This window comes from Hordeum vulgare, chromosome 2H (assembly GCF_904849725.1).
Source record: "Hordeum vulgare subsp. vulgare chromosome 2H, MorexV3_pseudomolecules_assembly, whole genome shotgun sequence".
In the NCBI taxonomy this organism is placed as follows: domain Eukaryota; kingdom Viridiplantae; phylum Streptophyta; class Magnoliopsida; order Poales; family Poaceae; genus Hordeum; species Hordeum vulgare.
The window spans coordinates 221,238,364-221,259,635 of record NC_058519.1 but is presented as its reverse complement, the minus strand read 5'-3'; the positions used below and the strand labels follow the sequence as shown (position 1 = coordinate 221,259,635).

Sequence of the window (21,272 nt, the reverse complement as noted above, 5' to 3'; positions counted from 1 at the left end):
TCGGAGTTGTTTTTAACTTAGGCGATACGGAGTCGCAGCTAAGTCCCCGAGTGTGGAGCATGTCCGCACTAGGAGTTGTTTTTAACTTAGGCGATACGGAGTCGCAGCTAAGCCCCCAAGTGTGGAGCATGTCCGCACTCGGAGTTGTTTTTAACTTAGGCGATACGGAGTCGCAGCTAAGTCCCCGAGTGTGGAGCATGTCCGCACTCGGAGTTGTTTTTAACTTAGGCGATACGGAGTCGCAGCTAAGCCCCCGAGTGTGGAGCATGTCCGCACTCGGAGTTGTTTTTAACTTAGGCGTTACGGAGTCGCAGCTAAGTACCCGAGTGTGGAGCATGTCCGCACTCGGAGTTGTTTTAACTTAGGCGATACGGAGTCGCAGCTAAGCCCCCGAGTGTGGAGCATGTCCGCACTCGAAGTTGTTTTTAACTTAGGCGATACGGAGTCGCAGCTAAGTCCCCGAGTGTGGAGCATGTCCGCACTCGGAGTTGTTTTTAACTTAGGCGATACGGAGTCGCAGCTAAGTCCCCAAGTGTGCAGCATGTCCGCACTCGGAGTTGTTTTTAACTTAGGCGATACGGAGTCGCAGCTAAGCCCCCGAGTGTGGAGCATGTCCGCACTCGGAGTTGTTTTTAACTTAGGAGATACGGAGTCGCAGCTAAGTCCCCGAGTGTGGAGCATGTCCGCACTCAGAGTTGTTTTTAACTTAGGTGATACGGAGTCGCAGCTAAGTCCCCGAGTGTGGAGCATGTCCGCACTCGGAGTTGTTTTTAACTTAGGCGAACGGAATCGCAGCTAAGCCCCCGAGTGTGGAGCATGTCCGCACTCGGAGTTGTTTTTAACTTAGGCGATACGAAGTCGCGGCTAAGTCCCCGAGTGTGGAGCATGTCCGCACTCGGAGTTGTTTTTAACTTAGGCGATACGGAGTCGCAGCTAAGCTACCGAGTGTGGAGCATGTTCGCACTCAGAGTTGTTTTTAACTTAGGCGATACAGAATCTCAGCTAAGCTGAGCGGTGGCGCGCGGGGCAGCCGAATGATGAAGACGTGCCACACGGAGTGGCGATGCGCATGGCATCCGAGTGAGGTAGACGATTCTGGCTGAGTGGCAACGCGCGGGGCGGCCAAGTGATGTTTGTCGAGGAGGCGTCCGACCCACTGACGGCCCGCGGGGCGGCCGTGTCCACTACGTCATTGAAGGGGCTTCCGAACACGTGAAAATGCATGAATAATCGTTGCGGCGACTGAGCCTGAGCAGCGACGAGGATGGCGCACAGATGCGTCGAGTAACCTGTGTATGAAAAATAGCACAAGCCAGCATAAAAAATTATCAAAGTAATATGATCTTTTCTGTAATAGTTTGTGTAAATAACACCCATAGACACCCACTGGGTGTGCCAGGTGGTTCTACTTGTGCAGGATCCGACTGTACTTATGCAAGTGAAGGATTTGACTGAACTCGTTTGAGTACTGGACCAAAACGAAGCGGAAGTGAAGTGTTCCCACATAAAAATAAACAACCGAGTGCAGAGGTACACTCAGTGGCGTGGCCTCCGAGTTAACGTCATGTGCGACTTCCTCGATACTCGGTAATGTAGAAACGATTATTTAATAGAATGCAGCCTGTGAAAAAATGACTTAGCTGCCTGACGACGCGCGGGGCGGTCGAGCAAAGTAGACACGTCCGGCTGAGTGGCGACGTGTTAGGCGGTCAAGCGAAGAAGACGCGCCTCACAGAGTGGCGATGTGCGGGGACGGCCGAGTGATGATGACGCGTACAGTAGAACGACGACGCGCGGGGTTGCCGAGTAATGAAGTCACGTCCGGTTGAACGATGATGCACGGGGCGATCGAGTGATGAAGTCGCATCCCGTTGTGTAGCGACGCGCGGTGCTGCAGAGTGCCTGCACATTAGTCATCTGGATGGAAATACCACCAAACTAACCCTGAACGTTTTACTTGTCATGTGGACGTTTAGTTGTCCGAGTGACGAGTCTCTTAGTTATAGGGATAATCTGGTTTCCAGCTAGCCGGGTGACCCTGCAAGTTAGCAAGTATAGCCACTATTCTTTGTGCCGGACAAAAACGACCGTGTATTGATGCTAATTAGCCGGATTAAACGTTGGGTGGTAATATATGCATGCATGTACAAATTAATTGGCGTAAAAACGGTGGAAACCAAAAGGTAAGCAATGAACTCCTGGAAGGAAGGAAGTAATTACTTCACACATTTGTCCTTACCATGACAAGCATTGGATATTCCTCACCAATTACCCAATTAATTAGGTGGCCAATCCACTCTTACTAGATTTATGGGGTTGTTTCCAGACGTTGTGTTAGTCTGCGCTCAATGCACAGGACGAGCGCGTGGCGAGGCCGTTTCCACACATCGGGCGAGCGGCTGGCGAGGCCGTTTCCGACTTCCTCCTGCCCAACGCCGACCAGGCTGACCAAGGACCGTGCTCGGCGACGGCGCCGTCTTCATCAGTGTCGTCGCCAACCACGCCGTCATGGGCGGCACTTCCTTCTCGCACTTTTATAAAACGTGGGCCGCCCTTTGCCGCGGCACGTCTCCCGAGCTGTCGGACTTTTGCCGCAACATCTTTGGTGAGTCAACGGCCGTCCTCCGCTTTGCCGGCGGCGTGGGCCCCGCCGTGACCTTTGACGCGGACGCGCCCCTTCGCGAGAGAATCTTCCACTTCAGCAGGGACGCAATTCGCGAGCGAGATCTCGTCCTTCCAGTCACTGTGCACGCAGATATGGATCTCGACGACGCGCGCGCGGAAGCAGCTCGACGCCGACGCGACGACGACGCTTCGCCTGGCGGTGAACTGCCGTCACAGGCTGTGCCCGGCGGTCTCCCATGCCTACTTCGGCAACGCCATCTATAGCGCGCCCACGATGGCGACGGTGGCGGAGCTGGCGTCCAACGACCTGCGGTGGGCGGCGTCCAGGCTGAACGCAAGCCTGGCAGCATTGCGCAGTAGAGGCCAAGGAGGTGGTTTGGGCAGTGCTTCTTCATCCAGGAGACGAGCCGCCAACCGGAACAAAGGGATGTATCCTTCTGTACGAGCTCGTGTGCATACAAAAGATAAATAAACCATCATTAGATCATTGTCTAATTGTAAAGAAAACAAGATGATAAGAGGAACTCCCTCATCCTTAGTATTTTGTCCACCCGTAGGTGGTGTGATGGCCAGGACTCCGATAGTCCAATATTTGGTGATGATTGTTTGATCTTTGGGAGATCACCCAAAATAGTTTGGGTTGCTAAGATTGAAGAAAACCATTTGCATCATGGCTCGATAGACGCCGATGCCCCACGGTGGGCGCCAACTGTCGTGGTAACGATTCCGACAATAGAAAGAGGGTAGGATGACGGAGCATGATCTATCAAGATGCACATGCGTGACAGGGTGGTTTTAGCGAGTTCAGGCCTCTCACAGTGGACATAACAACCCTACGTCTCGTGCTCCGGAGAGGCTTTGTTTTATCTGTCATGGACATGAGTTACATGGTATAGAGAGAGCCAGAGCTCCCAGGAAGGAATGAGCCCGCAGGGGGAGAAAAAGAAAAGATGTCCCTAGCTATGTGGAGGGGGTGGCTTATATAGAGTGGGCCACATCCTCACCTCTTATGTTACAAGATGGGGCATTGATGCCATAATGTCAGCCCACTACAGATGTCTTGCCGACTGTTGGTATTTGCATGGTCGTGTGAGTCATACGGCCGAGTGGTTGACTGTCATCCGAGTGGATGGAATGTACTTGTCTGAGTGGATCCGTACCGAGTAGATTAGATGTTGTCACGATCCAGTAGGAATTTCCCTTGTAACCCTTAAACTAATAATGAGGTGCCCTTGGGTAGGACGTATTGGTCAGACCTATGACCCTACCCTAGGGCTATATCCCCGTCAGGATGTTTTATGTGCCTTTTATATCTTTTTTGGGACTAACTTATTTATTCAGTGCAAGTTCCTGTTTTTCTATGTTTTTTACTCTTTTCAGATCTGATTTTGGAAAGGAGTCCAAACGGAATAAAATCCCCGAAATAAATTTTTCCAGAACGGAAGAAGATCACGGGACTTGAGGGCCAAGGCAGGAGAGCCACAGGGGGCCCACAATCCCTGTAGCCGCCACCAGGGGGCGGCGGCTACCAGGCTTGTGGCCTCCCTGGCGCCCCCCTGACCTAGCTCCTTCACCTATATATTCCCTAAAATACAGAAAAAAGAGGGGAATCCACGAAACACTTTTCCGCCGCCGCAAGCTTCCGTTTCCGTGAGATCTCATCTGGAGACAATTCCCGGTGCCCTGTCGGAGGGGACTTTGGAGTTGGAGGGCTTTTACATCAACATCATCGCCCCTCCAATGACTCGTTAGTAGCTAGATGGCTTCTTCTCTCTCTTGGATCTTCAATACAAAGTTCTCCATGATCTTCATGGAGATCTATCCGATGTAATCCTTTTTGGCGGTGTGTTTGTCGAGATCCAATGAATTGTGGATTTGTGATCAGATTATCTATGATATATATTTGAGTCTTGGCTGATTTCTTATATGCATGATTTGATATCCTTGTAAGTCTCTTCGAGTCTTGGGTTTTGGTTAGCCAACTAGATCTATGATTCTTGCAATGGGAGAAGTGCTTGGTTTTGGGTTCATACCATGTGGTGACCTTTCCCGGTGACAGAAGGGGCAGCAAGGCACACATCGTGTTGTTGCCATCAAGGGTAACAAGATGGGCTTTTATCGTAGATATGAGATTGTCCATCTACATCATGTCATCTTGCTTAAGGCGTTACTCTGTTCTCATGAACTTAATACACTAGATGCATGCTGGATAGCGGTCGACGTGTGGAGTAATAGTAGTAGATGCAGAAAGTATCGGTCTACTTGTTTTGGAAGTGATGCCTATAGATATAATCATTGTCGTAGATAACGTCACGACTTTGCGCGATTCTATCAATTGCTCAACAGTAATTCGTTCACCCACCGTCTACTTTCTTTCATGAGAGAAGCCACTAGTGAACACTCCGGCCCCCGGGTCTATTCACACCTATCGTTTCCACTTTTGCTTTTACTTTGCTTTGTTTCTTTTTGCTTTCAGTTCTCACTTGGCAAACAATCTATAAGGGATTGACAACCCCTTCATAGCGCCGGGTGCAAGCTCTTTGTGTTTGTGCAGGTACTTGTGACAATCCTTCACTGGATCGATACCTTGGTTCTCAAAAAAGAGGCAAATACTTACCGCCGTTGTGCTACATCACCCTTTCCGCTTCGAGGGAACACCAACGCAAGGCTCCAAGGCCACGGGGGAATCCTTTGCATATTTGCCAAGGAAGTCCCTAAAGGCGTAGCCGTAGAAGAAGGATTCCTGGTGCCGTTGTTGAGGAGTATCAAGACAAGAATAGTCCCCCGTCAGCATGCTTGTTTCTGGCGCCGTTGGAAGGTCTTCTATTGCAGTAGCACCTGTCATCCCCAGTACTGGTGGAGAGTGTCTGGATGTCATTCCATACTTGGTATCATTGTGATTACGAGGGTGTGAGGTAGATGAGTCTCCGAGATCTCTAGTTATGTGTTGACGGGTGCGATACACTGGATGGGTAGTGTTATTGCTATGAGTTGAGTGATGGATTTTACTCCTTGTATCCGTGCACCCGATTCCATAATCATAAAATGTCAGCAGTTCTTAGGTGGGCATTCAAGAGGTTACCAAGGATTATCTTCTAATAGATGTGTCAAGTGAGGTTGGGATTCAATATCTAGTGGATGTTTCTGTTCATGGTCTTTCTTACAGAGCACAGTCTCGATATATTTCATCACATATGCTCTGTCAAGTCTTGTAGTTTGCTACACTCAGGGAGCATATTCGAGCGTCATTTCAATATGACAATCCAATGTATGATCGAGCCCATGCGAACCTTACCACGAAAATACTGGACGGAATCTCTGTCATGAATTTGTTTCCGCCTTGTTTCGTAAGCCTGATTCTAGTTGTTTACTGGAGTATGGTAATTCGAGTTGCTTCAATGTCAAGTGGTGATTTCTGATACGTCCATTTTGCATCATGCTTTCATGTTGATATTTATCGCTTTTTGGGTTGTTATTTCACTTCACGGTACAATACTTATGCCTTTTCTCTCTTATTTTGCAAGGATTACATGAAGAGGGAGAATGCCGGCAGCTAGAATTCTGCCCTGAAAAAGGAGCAAGTTTGAGATACCTATTATGCGCAACTCCAAAAGCCATGAAAATCAACGAGGATTTTTTTGGGATTTATAAAAAATACTGGGCCGAAGAAGTACCAGAGGGGCGCCAGCAGGAGGCCAAAAGCCTGCTAGGCGTGGCCTCCCCCCCCCCCCCCCCGGCCGCGCCTAGGGGGCTTGTGGGCTCCCACTTGGCCCTCTGCCCCCCCCCCTCTTTTGCTACAAGAAGGGTTTCGGTCTGGAAAAAAAATCAAGAGGAGGCTTTTCGGAGGATTCGCCGCCGCCACGAGGCGGAACTTGAGCATAACCAATCTAGAGCTCCGGCAGGACGATCCTGCAGAGGAAACTTCCCTCCCGAAGGGGGAAATCATCGACATCGTCATCACCAACACTCCTCTCATCGGAGGGGACTCATCACCATTAACATCTTCATCAGCACCATCTCATCTCCAAACCCTAGTTCATCTATTGTAACCAATCTCCATCTCGCGACTCCGATTGGTACTTGTAAGGTTGCTAGTAGTGTTAATTACTCTTTGTAGTTGATGCTAGTTGGATTACTTGGTGGAATATTATATGTTCAGATCTTTGATGCTACTCATTACCTCTCTGGTCATGAATATGATTATGCTTTTTTAGTAGTTACTTTTGTTCCTGAGGACATGGGATAAGTCTTGCTATAAGTAGTCATGTGAATTTGGTATTCGTTCGATAATTTGATGTGTTGTATGTTGTTTTTCCTATAGTGGTGTTATGTGAACGTCGACTACATAACACATCACCATTATTTGGGCCTAGAGGAAGGCATTGGGAAGTAGTAAGTAGATGATGGGTTGCTAGAGTGACCGAAGCTTAAACCCTAGTTTATGCGTTGCTTCGTAAGGGGCTGATTTGGATCCACTAGTTTAATGCTATGGTTAGACTTTGTCTTAATTCTTATTTCGTAGTTGCGGATGCTTGCGAGAGGGGTTAATCATAAGTGGGATGCTTGTACAAGTAAGGGCAGTACCCAAGCGCCGGTCCACCCACATATCAAACTATCAAAGTAACGAACGCGAATCATATGAACATGATGAAAACTAACTTGACAGAATTTCCCATGTGACCTCGGGAGCGTTTTACCTCCTATAAGAGTTTGTCCAGGCTTATCCCTTGCTACAAAAGGGCTTGGGCCACTTTGTTGCACCGTTGTTACTTTTGTTACTTGCTACTTGCTACGAATCATCTCACCACACAACTACTTGTTACCGATAATTTCAGTGCTTGCAGATATTACCTTGCTGAAAACCACTTGTCAGATCCTTCTGCTACTCGTTGGGTTTTGACACTCTTACTTATCGAAAGGACTACAATAGATCCCATATACTTGTGGGTCATCAAGACTCTTTTCTGGCGCCGTTGTCGGGGAGTGAAGCGCCTTTAGTAAGTGGAATTTGGTAAGGGAACATTTATATAGTGTGCTGAAATTTATTGTCACTTGTCACTATGGAAACTAATCCTTTGAGGGGCTTGTTCAGGGTATCTTCACCTCGAACGGAAGCACAAAGAGTTTCTCCTCAACCTGCTGTACCTACTGAAAATATTTGCTATGAATTTCCTTCGGGTATGCTTGAGAAACTGCTGGCTAATCCTTTTACACGGGATGGAACATCACATCCACACTTGCATCTAATCTATGTAGATGAAGTTTGTGGTTTATTTAAGCTTGCAGGTTTTCCCTAGGATGAGGTCAAGTTAATTCAATCTTCTTCAATATTTCCAAGATCAATCCTCTTATTTCTTTCCGGAGTTTGTCTTATATCTCCCAAGTTGTATTTGTTTTTGCCCACCCTCCTGCCCTTTTCTTCCATGATTAAATTATCATCCAAGTGACTTTCTTTCATGATTAAATTATCCTCTATCCTCTCTTCCGTGTCGTATCCGGTGGTTCATTGTGAAGATTCTCATGAGTTTTGAGTTCATCAATCATCATTCTTATGTTCTTCTCCGGTGGATTCAATTCAAGCTCTCGGTGTTCATCATATCATTTTCATCATTTAAATGCTCCTCATGTTGGAGATTCTCATCCAAGCCTCTCTTGTTTATTCACCCCTCTCTATTCTATCTGGAGTGTTGAAGAAACCTCAGAAGATTCTTTTTCTCATTCAAATACCTTCAATTATTTCGAGGTTCTCACCTCATCAAATTGTCATTATACTGGTGCAATCTTTTTTCTAAGAAATTGTTTCAAAGGTGTTCTCTTTTAGTGGGCCCATAACCCACACGTTCTTCCCACGATCTTACATGTCTCTTTTAATCTTTTCCAGAGATCTATAATTCTTGCAAAGTGTGACGTAAGTATGGATTCCATCGGTCGTATTCCTTCTCAAGATCGTTTTCAAGTCATTTTCGTCGTTGGCTCAACCTTTCCTTATTCATTATTCAGGAGTGTCTCAATAATTCATGGTGTTGTTTCTCCCTTCATTCTCAGCTTGGAAGACCGAGGAAGCGGTTCTCTTAAATCCTTGTCCATTATCTTGAAGATTCATGGTTTCAGCTTCATGCTATCCTCTCAATTGTTTTCGATCATGAGAAATTATTTTCATATCTATCTGGTGCATTTCAATGTTGTTTTGTTCTCAATCCTCCCAAAGGCCATCATTTCAGAAGATTTCTTTGTTCTCAGCTTTCAGCTTTCGTTCTCAAATTCTTCTCAATTGTTGTCTCTTCGTTCATATCTCAATTATTCCGACGCCTCATTCAAGTTTTCTATTAGGCTGCTCAAGATCTCTTCGTTATCATGTACTCAATTAATTTCCAATATCCCCATATGTTCTAAATTCTTCAGGTTGATCATGATCTCTTTGTTCTCATGTATCTACATTCATTCATGGTATTCCCATTCATTTGCAATTCTTAACAGTGGCTTGTTCAAGCATTCATTAATCGAATCATGCGCTTTTGTCCTCATGTTGCCAAGTTCATTTGTATTATCCTCTTGCATTCCAAATTTTTACGAGTGTTTCTTCCAAGACTTTTTCAAGTTTGTGCCCTATCTCTCTCTTCATTCTTTTTCTATAAGAATAAGTGGTATGCTAAATCCGTTGCTTGTCATCAATTTAACTTGATGAAGGATAAGCATAACATAATTCTTATTATGTTTATCAATGTTTTTTCAATCCCTCTTCCGTAGTTCTTCCTGATATCAAATTCTTTATCCCAAGTGCCTCATATTTTCTTTTCCGAAATTTTTAGCCTTCCCAAGTATATCTCCGTGAAGCTTCATCTAAATCTTTACAAGATCATAATCTTATTCTTTCTACATTCATTTATTTTCATCATTCTTTTGTATACGGTGGCTCTTCATGGGGTTTTGTTAAGGGTGTAATTCTTTTCAAGTATTCTTCAAGATTCTTGTTGGAGAACCTCAAGTTTTCTTTATCTTGCATCTCCAAGTGCAATTCTTCTTCCTTTATCCTTTGAGGTGGTGTTATAGCATTCTTGTTAGTGGACGAGTCCGGAGAGAATTTGTTTCAAGAATGAGATAGTTAAAACCACCAATTTCTTGATCATGAGTTATTTTCAACCCATCTTTTCTTCCATTGAGCTATCTTGGTTTAGATTTCACCTAAAGCTTCCCTAAGGATTGTTGCTATTATGGTGATTTTGGTTGATCCAAGTTCTCAATGTATCCTCTTGGTGAAAGAAGTTGTGCATATCTTGTTGCTCCCAAGCAACGAATTGTTCTGTTACTCGCTGGTTGTCACCTCATCATTTTGATATGGTTTCCATAAGACCACAACAAGCTGTTTCCGTTGTTGATTTTCCAACAACTCCGTTAAATTCATCTTATAGGGTTGTCATTTTCAAATTCAATTGTGGTAAATATGTCATTTTTTCATCTCTGTTCTTTTCACCCCAATGATCTAGCTTATATTCTCTTATTTCGGAGGCTTTGTGATGTTGCTCTCTTTTATCCATTATCTAGTTTTATCAAGATCTTGTTATTCCCTTGCTTGTCCATTTAACCGGAGTGTTCTGTAATCTTTTCAAGTCTTGTCCATCTTATCAAAATTTGCCCTCTTTCCTACCGAAGTGCTACCAAAATTTCTTTTGAATTCTTGATTGTTCCTCATGTGATTCTTCATCTCTTTGCAACCTTCAAAGATCGTTGGTTTCAATCGTTTGTCAAGAAGCGACTAAGTTTACCTATTGATCTTGCTCTTTCTCTTCACATTTTCATTCTTAGATCTCGGGGCGAGATCTCTTGTTGGTATAGGAGAGTTGTAACAGCCCGGAATCGATGCTCCAAAAGATTCCCCTTTTATTACGTTGTCACTGTGTTAATTATGTGGTTGTCTCATTCATCATGGCTTCATGTGCATCATCCGCATTGCATTGGCACTCCATTGTCGCCATTTTTTTCAAAACTTGCATCTGTTGTTAGTTGTCGGCTCTTTCCATTTTTGTCGTTGACCGTTTTGAGATCAACCACACACGCAAATGCCCGCGACACCATTAATATTTTGTTTTTAAAAGTGTGTATACAACTTTCTCTGATTGGGTTGAAACTTAGTGTGCGGTCTTATTATAGTGTAGGTAGGCCGCCTGCCAAATTTCGTCGCAATCGGAGTCTGTTTGATACCCGAACGGTCGACCGTAGTGGCATCGTCATCGGTTTATTCGTCGAACATTTTACGGTTTTACAAAATTTGTCACGGGCTGCTAAATCTCCCTTTCATCCCTACCTATCCCATCTAACACAGCCCACCTAGCCAATCCCCACAACCGAAGTCGTTCGATTGCGATCGCGCGGTTGAGATCACCCTTGAAAACCCTAAAGCTGGCCCCCTTCCTATTTAAGCCCCCTACCTTGCCATTTTTGGCATCTCCCTCCCTGACCTCGGGATCCGCGCCACCCAACCGCCAGCCTCCACCTCTACGCGCTCTCTCCTCTCAGATCCACCGTGCTGGGCCCGCCAGACCCAGATCTAGCCCACCACGGGCACGATCTAGGCCGAGCAGCCGCTGCCCGCAACCGCCACCGCCATGCAACGCCACCACCCCAACCGCCCGCCACCCGCTAGCCGCGTGCTCAAGATCCGCGCGTCTAGTCCCGCACCGCAGCGCTTCAGCCGCGCCGACCACCGGAGCATCTCCGCAACCCCGCGGCCTTGCTGCCCGTTGCCTCCACGGCGGCTGTCGGACGGGGCCGAGCCATCCACCCATCGTCACGCCGGCCCCACCCCCTGATGCGCTTTGTTGCCCGGATCCAGTGCAGCATAGACAGATCTGCCGGGTTCCGCCACCGTTGACCGTCCCCGTTCGCCTCCGCTAGGTAGCCGTCGACATGCTCCAGCCCATCGCTGCCATGGTCGACTGCGAGCGGGAGGACGAACATGCCGAGCGAGTCGACCCTTCGCGAGCGCCTACGTGGACTGCAGCCTCACCTAGGCCCAACCTCGCCACATCGCACGTGGGCCGCGAGCACCCATAGACTGCACCGGCCTTGCCCCTCCAGCCGCATGGGCCGCATCGCCCAGCTCCGGCCCAGTAGCGCCGCCAGGCGGAGCCGCTCTACGGCCCTCAAGGCCCAGCCTCCACAGCCGGGCCAATGGCCCTTTGGCGAGCTCGCCGCTAAGCCCCGCTATGCATGTTGTTTAGCTATTCAACGCCCATGTGCCGGTATTGGGCCATTCCGTTCTGGCCCGCGCGTTATTTTTTCCTTGGATGAAATTAGCAATTAAATAGGGCATTGCATATTTACACAAAAGTGCATCATTTCAAATGCTAATATATATTTAACCGTGCATCGGATGAAACTAATTTAGATATGTAAAATGTGTAGAATTTTGTGTAGATTAATAATTTCCAGCTTTCATGCATGTTTAAAAAATGTTTAACCTGTTGTTTGCACTAATTTGTGAGATGACATATTAAAATGATTTAACTCATAGAAAATTAACCGTGCATCAAATTTAAAAACTTCATACATGTAAAATGCTTAGAATTTTGTGTAGATTCACAATATCCAACTCTCACAGGTGTTTACAATGTTTAACTTTCTGTTTTCTTTGGTTTTTGTATAAATGCCATGTTAAAATGATCTGATTCATAACTAAATAACCGTATCTCCGATTAAAATGTTCGACATATGTAACTTGGCTAGAAAAATATATAGAATAACATGATAGCATTTATTTTCCTGTTTAAAAACTAAAAATAATATGTTTTAGGAAGATCTGTAGCAAATCCAAAATTACATATGGGGAGTTTTCGGAATTGCTAATCGTTGTTCGGGTGTGATTTAAACTGGCGTAGAATTTTCATGTAGTCTCATATTATCTCGTTGCATCCATCATTAACATGTTGTGGTTGCCATTTGCATGCATTTTGCATTCATGTCATATCATCTTGTGTTGTTCATATCTTTTAAACTGTAGCTCCGTTTTAGATTATCCATATATGTAAATCGACTAGAATGACATGTAGAAACACACGGTCCACTTTATTTTACTGTTTAATAAACATAAAAATATGTTTAGTTCAGATCTGGACATATTTCAAAATTAACACATGGGTCATTTCGAAGATACTATAAGTTGTTTCCGGCTTCATTTAAAATGCCTAGATAGTGTAGTTTATTTATGCTTCACCTCTTGTCATGTTTAACAACATTTAATATTGTCGTGTACCTAATGAAAGTAAACTAAGTAATTCAAATATAGAGTTTCGCCAATATGCAACTCGTTGCATGTTAAGCTTCATTTAATGTGTATTAATAAATTGTTATGTGTTGTCGTGTCATGCATAATTAAATAAACATGCATCATAATTGCTTGCACATCATGTTAGGCATATGTTGTGGTGTTTATTGTTGTTCCGGATTGTTTCCTCTTGATAGAGTTCTGGATTGCTTCGGAGTGTGAGGATTCGTTCGACTACGTTGGTTCGCCCGCTTCATGGATTCGTTCTTCTTCCAAACGGGATCTCAGGAAAGATGACCATTACCCTATATACAATTACTATCATTGTCGTGCTAGTTGTCAGTTTCTTTCGTTATGTCTCGATGCCTACCACTTAAATGTCAGCCTCCCAACATTGTCATGAAAAGCCTCTAACCTTTCCACAACCAAGCAAACCACTCTTTGGCTATGATACCGCTTGCCCAACCTTCTTATAGCGTTGCTAGTAGTAGGTGAAGTTGCTTCCATGTGAAAACATGGGTTCCTTGTTATATCACCATATTATTGTTATTTAATTTAATGCACCTATATACCTGGTAAAAGGCGGAAGGCTTGGTCTTTTTGGTTGGGTGTTTTGTTTCGCTTTTGCCGCCTTAGTTTCGGCTACAGGTGATAAGTTCCATATTGAGTGCTCCTAACATGCTTGGGGTTGTTATGGGGACCCCCTTGATTTTTGTTTTGGGATAAAACTCTTTTGACAAGGCCCAACATTGGTACTCTATTTGCCCAACATAATAATGCTGATAATTAATTTAACACATAGGGAGTTAGCGCTACTCGAGGAGTAATTCAACATAATACAGGGAGGCCATTGCTGATGGTGCTGGTCCAAAACAGAGCACCGTGCGGGGCCAACCCGGGGTAACTCGGGAGATGTCTATCAGGCCAGCGTACGCTTAGCTTATCCGTTGTGTCCTGAGAACGAGATACGTGGCTCCTATCGGGATCGTCGACACGTCGGGTGGCCTTGCTGGATTTGTTTTACCTTTCTCGAACGTCTTGTGTGAAGGATTTCGAGGATACTTTGGGCTATCTCAAGGTTTAGGTTATCCACCACGAATCCGAGAAGATCATGGGTTTTTTGTGATCGAGGTTTCCGATGCAGCGTATGGTAGTTTGTGATAGACTAGTTGGAGCACCCTTGCAGGGTTAAATCTTTCCGAAAGTTGTGCCCGCAGTTATGTTGCAAACTTGGAAACTTTTTTTAACATCCGGTTCTAGATACTTGAAGTAAACTTAACTAAAATATGCCAATTATGTGTGTAACCGCGAATGTCTCTTCTCGTGAATTGTGTGCGTAACCGTGAATGTCTCTTCTCGTGAGTTCCGCATCCGGAAGAGGACACGATGGGGTTATGTCTGACGTAAGTAGGTGTTCAGGATCATTCATTTGATCATCATTAGTCACGTTCGTTTATGCGTAGATCACCCCTCTTATTCTTGTACTCGTAAGTTAGCCACTTAAATAAATGCTTAGTTGCTTGCTGCAGCCTCACCACTTAACCTTACCTCATCAATTAAGCTTTGCTAGTCTTAATACCTTTGAAAATTAGATTGCTGAGTCCCTGTGGCTCATAGATTATTACAACCACAGTTGCAGGTACAGGTTAAGCGAGACTTTGACGTGAGCGCGATGATTGTGCTATTTGAAGTTTCTTCTTCTTCACAGATCTAGGATGGATTTGAGGTCGGCAGCCTGGGATAGCAAGGATGGACATTATTATTTTATTGTTTGATTTCGTCCGTAGTCGAACCCTGCTCTTCTACATGATGTTTGAATGTATTGTTGTATTGAGATGTTCATGATGTAGCTTGTGGCGAATGTAAGCCAATTTCATATAGTCATCTCTTCTGTGCATGTACTTGTAACGATATCCATTCGTATGATACGATGAGATGCACTTCCATCCGTGTCGAGACCCTCACACCAAAATATGGATAGGATCGTATCTTGAGCTTACACTGATAGACCGTGGTGGGTTGTTTGATGTCAGCCTACCTTGTGTGATTCTCCCGATTTCACATATAGCCGGACAGGGACGGGTTAATTTCAGACTGAAATTTAAATCCCAAGCCTGGCCCGGAAATGTCGTATTGTTTGTAATTCAAGCCCGAACCCGTCCCGAAGTGTAAGCACGACCCGAAGCTATCCATGTCCGGATTTATCCTAGTTAAAATACAAAAATGTGAATACCCGAGACCGCCAAATCTAGCACATTGTCATACTAGTACATGATCTATGTCTTTTAATGTGGGTTTACCAATGCAAACCAATCCGTGGTTGAATGGTTAGAAGGACTGGGGTATTTCAGCCCACCGCGGTTTAAATCCTGATCATCACATTTATTTCTAGATTTAATTCACGATTTCCGACGGTGCACATTTAACGAGAGTGAGATGTATATGTACGTGTATATGAACGCTTGCACGTGTATTGTGTGAAATTAATAATATGATTTACCAATTTCATTCCCCTGAGCAACCGTCTACAAAAGAGGGTGTCCTGACATCCCACGGGAGGAGACACCGCCAAAATTCAGCACCATCACCACTTCCACTACACAACACTACCTCCGCTCCTAAGACGCACTCCCCTTCCGTCTCCTGGACGAAAATCACTCACCATTTGGAGCAACATAAAGAAGAAGAGCAGCCGTCCCACTCACAAGCCCCCCGCATCTCCTTTCCCACAGTTCCATTCTTCCATTGCTGCAAGAAAGCGCCTAGATGGGCGCGGTTAGGAAGATGGCGATGGGTGGCAGCGCCGTTGCTCTCCTCTCCTTCCTCATCGGCCTCCCGCTCCTCTCCGTCCTCGTCGCCGGCGAGGACCCGTACCGGTTCTTCACGTGGAACGTGAGCTACGGCGACATCTACCCGCTGGGCGTCAAGCAGCAGGTCTCGTGCTCTGTTTTTCTTCTCTGTGCTGTGGCACCACATTGAGTTTCGCATAGCATCACCGCGTGCTGAACGACTGCATAAATTGGTTTGCAGGGAATACTGATCAATGGCCAGTTCCCGGGGCCGCAGATAGACGCCGTCACCAACGATAACCTCGTCGTCAATGTCTTCAACAAGCTCAACGAGCCATTCCTCCTCTCCTGGTACACCCCAACAACTCACGAATCCGTCCATTTCGATCTCGTCTCTTCTTATTACAAGTACCACTTCTTCAAAGTTAATTCGTGTCCGGCCATCCCTCTGTCCTATAGCTTGAAAAACGATTTAATATTGTGGGACGGAGAGAGTATCTTATCGCAAGAGTATGGCAATGTTTTAATGGCCTTACTACAAGTTTTAGATACCCATGATCCGTTTTAGACAAGTAAATAAATGTTGTACCTGTTGAAGTTGGAGTGGATATGCTTGCCCAGTTGTAGTGCTATGCCTATGCTCGAGTGTGAGTGTACCGACCGCAACTTTAAGATGTGCTTAATTAAACACTGTTACACTGACTAATCCAAATGTCCGACAAAACAATATCGGCCGCTTAGCTATATGTTCCGTGACAAGTCATATCATTAGGCGATCTAGATAGAGTATGTAATGTGCTGCGTGTGACCTGGTCCTGCTGGTTGTCCACGCATGGAACCAACCAACCAACCAACATGCCTTACGCTTACGGTCCAGTCGTGTAAACTAGCCTTGTCATATTCACGGCAAATCATCAAGTACGTGCCTCTTTTGCTTTGTGAGTGAGACAGTGCAATTGCAAATTGCAAATCTTAAAAGTAGGAGTGAGTAGGCCTCGTTTTAGTGGGCAATGAAAGCGGCGTGTGTGGTTCAATGGGGAGTAGAATACGCTTTTGTCGAAGTGCTCCTTAATCGACGGGGCATGTCATGCTTATTTTGTGCGGCCCGCCAGAATACGGTTTCTAGGAACAGCAGGTAGCGGCATCGCGAAAAAACAACTTGTTGTTGCCAAGGATATGAATGAAAATAGAGGACTCCAAACCACTAGAGCAGGGCCCCTAGGAAAAACACATCTCCAACTCCCAGCAGCAGCAATGGCACATGCAGAGGCGCGTCAGACAAGGGTTCAATGCGATCGATGCAATGCAGCACAGTTTGCAAATCTGGTTTGATCTAGGCAAGGCAAAAGCAAAGCGGCACCAGCAGCACCACCTCGTGATCCAAGCGTTGCTCTTGCTCTTGCTCTTGCTCTTGCTGGGCTGGGTCGGGATGGAATAATGCGCAGGGTCAGGCACAGGTACAGGTACACCGCATCTCATCTCGTGATCTAAGCATGATCACGGACGGGGTGGAGCTGCGACGCTTTTACCACGAGCCCTTGGATCAAGTCGCGCGTCGGCCGTCGGTGAGCATGTGCGTGGGGTGGGGTGGGTGCCAGCCGAGCGAGGCCACCGCCGTACCGGTGGATCTGTAGCGGACTGCACTGCAGATTCGGCGCGTCCGTGTCCTCTTGTGCTCAAAAGTTATGACGCCTCACGGGCCCTCCCTCCTGTTCAAACCCTAAATCTTTTTTCTTTCTTTATTTATTTCCTTCTTTCTTTGCAAAAATGTCACTTCAGACGTGCACAGCCGCTACGAATTACGGGGTTGAGAGCGACGCTCTGGATGCGTCGCTAGATTCTGCTCTACTACTCAGGAACAATGATAGTGACGCTAGGGCCTATCGCACTGGTTTAGAAACAGACTTTAGGTGCACCGACAAATTTGCATGGCCGCTACGCTACGTTATAGCGCGGGGCGGAATAGTGGTCGGACCCACCCCGTCCCGCCCATTAACACGAAGAGTCGCAAAATCGTTTTGATTTTTGATAGTGGTCAAGCAAAACCATTACTAGTACTAGCACAAATGCGTACATAGTATCATGTCAATTAAGTAATTTTGATGAGGTAATATAAAATTAAATGAATAAAAAAAGAGTTGAGTATCATATCATGATATTGTATCATAGTATTAAATATTGTGCTATTATATGTCATGCATAATAATAAATGATCTATTCTATAATAATTAAATATGATATTATGCATTATGGATGTAGTATCATATGCATGATACTACTTTTGATATTTTCCAATACAACAAGCCTAAGCTTAGCTTGTACTTCTTTCGTTTTAATTTTTTTGTTCTAAGTTTGCTTAGAAATAGATTTATCTAAATACTTATAACCTGATTAAATACATTCATACCTAGATAAATGTAAGACAATAATTTTAGGTCGGAGTCGTGGCGGGTGACAAGTTGACGGACCAGCGAACGTGCAAGCGTCTATGGCCCCTCCCGTCCGAGTAGATATCGCCGATGGAGTAATCCGAGTCCGACCAACAGTCGTGCCCGTGTCGTAGGTGGTGCCTAAGTTTCAACGCAAAACAGTGGAGTGGTATTTCAGTGCTAGTATTATTATTTACACGTACACGTACTTTTGACTCGTTGAGCAATCACTGGAAATCAAGTAACCTCCAGACTGTGTGTGTATTAAGAGAACAACAGTAGCGAATGTGAGAAAAAACAAACAAACGAATGGCTGCATTGCAGTGCTAGTGAACGGAAATTGTCTCGGCCGGGCCACCGGCATCTATGTGTGTGTGTGTACGGGAGTGATGCGTATGATGTTTGGTGCTCGGCGAATGCAGGAGCGGGGTGCAGCAGCGGCGGAACTCGTTCGAGGACGGCGTGGCCGGCACGACGTGCCCGATACCGGCGGGCGCCAACTTCACCTACATCCTGCAGGTCAAGGACCAGATCGGCACCTACTTCTACTTCCCCTCCCTCGCCTTCCACAAGGCCGCCGGCGGCTTCGGCGCCATCCGCGTCCTCAGCCGCCCCAGGATCCCCGTCCCCTTCCCTCCCCCAGCCGCCGACTACACCGCCCTCATCGGCGACTGGTACAAGGCCAACCATACCGTAAGCACGACCAGACCAGCGTTTTCTTTTCCTTTTACACAAGAAGATTTCACTTGAGAGCCCGTTGTTGTTGCGCAGGATTTGAGGTACATGCTTGACAGTGGCAAGGCTCTTGGCTTCCCTGATGGCCTGCTCATCAACGGTCGCGGCTGGAACGGCTACACCTTCACCGTCCGGCCCGGTAAAAACCAAACATTATGTCTCAACAAAACCTGCACCAAAAATGAGCGTCTCAACTGAAAAATATGACGTACCGTTGCATTTGCAGGTATGACGTACCGTTTCCGGATCACCAACGTGGGGCTGGCCACGTCCCTCAACATCAGGTTCCAGGGGCACACCATGAAGCTGGTGGAGGTGGAGGGCTCGCACACCATGCAGACCTCATACTCCTCCCTGGACGTGCACCTTGGCCAGTCCTACTCGGTGCTCCTCACGGCGGACCAGCCTGCCTTGGACTACGCCATCGTCGTCTCCACGCGCTTCACCACCAAGATCATATCCACCACCGCCGTCCTGCACTACGCCAACTCCGCCGGCAAGGCTCCCGGACCTCTGCCGGGAGGCCCCACCACCCAGATCGACTGGTCACTCAACCAGGCCCGCTCTATCAGGTCTTCTTTTCATTCCCACTACAAATACAAATTCTTTTTTTTTGAAGGAAAAAAAAGAATTTACTGTAACATGTGATCATGGTGGGTTGCTGACGTGACTCGCAACCAGATGGAACCTGACGGCGAGCGGGCCGAGGCCCAACCCGCAGGGCTCGTACCACTACGGCCAGGTGCCCACCACCAGGACCATCAGGCTGGCCAACTCCGCAGCCACCATCAACGGGAAGCAGAGGTACGCCGTCAACGGCGTGTCGCACGTCAATGCGGACACGCCCCTCAAGATCGCCGACTACTACAAGATCCCCGGCGTGTTCTCGGTGGGCACCATCTCCGACAGCCCGACGTACGGCGGTGCCTACCTACGGACGTCCGTCATGGGGGCCGACTACAGAGGTTACGTCGAGATTGTGTTTGAGAACTCTGAGAACGAGGTGCAGTCGTGGCACATCGACGGCTATGCCTTCTGGGTTGTCGGGTATGCATGCCTGTCTCCGTGGCTTTATTTTCGACGATCTGAATCCGACCGGGTCTTAATTATTTTTCTTGATGCAGAATGAATGGAGGAAAATGGTCGCCGGCAAGCAGGCAGATCTACAACTTGAGGGATGGCGTTTCACGCTACACCGTTCAGGTATGGATGCTCTGCTTTCTACTTTACTACTCAAAACGCTCGACACCCGGCACATTTGTTCTCACAGTTTGCGCTCATCACTGAACCTCAAGGCATTGCTTGTGTGCGTTTCCGTCAGGTTTACCCCAATGCATGGACTGCAATCTACATGCCCCTTGACAACGTGGGCATATGGAACGTGAGATCGGAGACCTGGGCAAGGCAGTACCTGGGACAGCAGTTCTACCTCCGAGTCTGGACGCCGTCCACGTCGTGGCGCGACGAGTTCCCCATCCCCAAGAATGCCCTCCTCTGCGGCCGAGCCGCCGGACGCCGGACAAGGCCGCTCTGATGACTTGGCCACATGGCCAACCCAAGTTTGTCATGAGAGGATGACACCTTGGCCTGGAGCACAAATGCTAAAATTACCATGAGACAAAAAGGCTCACGGAAATTATGACCAGAAACCAGATTCTCGTGCGCTTGCAATTCAACTTTTAGTAACAGCTTGATTCTTTCTACAGTTGTTTTGGTGGTGGGTATAATTAGTCATGTAGTAGCATCTTAGCTTTGTTATTCCGATGATTTTAATAAATAAACAACAGTTTTGCTAGAACTCATCTCGCTAAGTTTTAGCTATATCTCATTCACTTCTATAACCTGATCTCTACTCCTATAAAAATCTGAGTTGGTGATGATGGTGTGTCTTTCTGGCCGTTCGATCTGCATCTAACGCACGTGACACAATCTGTGGCAAATTTGTAAAAAGATGCTCGCCACTTAGTACACATTTGCAAATAACCCCACATCTCTCCCATTCACCCCAATCTCTTCCCTATCTCGGAGGAGGCAGAATAGTCGCTGTCGGTGATGGAAGAGGGCTCGAAGTGGGAGTGGCTTCTTCCTCCCGCAGCCGCCGCCGCTGCCACCATAATTGTCCTCTCCTCGAGCGCAACAGCAGAACAGGAAGGGAGTCATAGCGCCACGAACTTGAGCCCTCCCTTGAGCCAGGATTGGGCAGGGATGGGGGATCCGTCCAAAGTTGGGTGGTGAAGTCATTTGCTGCACCGGATCCGGCGCGAGATGCCATCTTCTGGAAGGTCCTCCTCCACATCGTGCAAACTACACCGAGCACCGCCGCCCCTAGATCTGTCTGTGCCGTCTACCCTACTGTAGCTAACGATGTCATGTCATTTTTATGCTTTTGCAAGTACATAGTACAAAAATAGCTGGCCTATTGGATTCTTAGGG

General features: G+C 46.7%; 1 protein-coding gene across 1 annotated transcript; it reads left to right on the top strand.

Annotated features, from left to right (window-relative positions):
• Positions 1–15,444: 15,444 nt before the first annotated feature.
• Positions 15,445–20,634, top strand: LOC123425925 (L-ascorbate oxidase homolog). The gene is made up of 8 exons (XM_045109688.1): positions 15,445–15,820; positions 15,917–16,026; positions 18,527–18,797; positions 18,876–18,978; positions 19,066–19,411; positions 19,521–19,886; positions 19,964–20,042; positions 20,161–20,634. Exons 1-8 carry the CDS (start codon positions 15,653–15,655, stop codon positions 20,371–20,373), a joined length of 1,656 nt encoding a protein of 551 aa, XP_044965623.1. The 5' UTR covers positions 15,445–15,652; the 3' UTR covers positions 20,374–20,634.
• The last annotated feature ends 638 nt before the right edge of the window (positions 20,635–21,272 follow it).

Excerpts from the sequence above, each read along its gene's own strand:
- LOC123425925 (XM_045109688.1), top strand. The coding sequence starts at position 15,653 with ATGGGCGCGGTTAGGAAGATGGCGATGGGTGGCAGCGCCGTTGCTCTC. Across the intron at positions 16,027-18,526 it reads GAGCCATTCCTCCTCTCCTG|GAGCGGGGTGCAGCAGCGGC; the intron begins GTACACCCCAAC and ends CGGCGAATGCAG. Across the intron at positions 18,979-19,065 it reads CACCTTCACCGTCCGGCCCG|GTATGACGTACCGTTTCCGG; the intron begins GTAAAAACCAAA and ends TTGCATTTGCAG.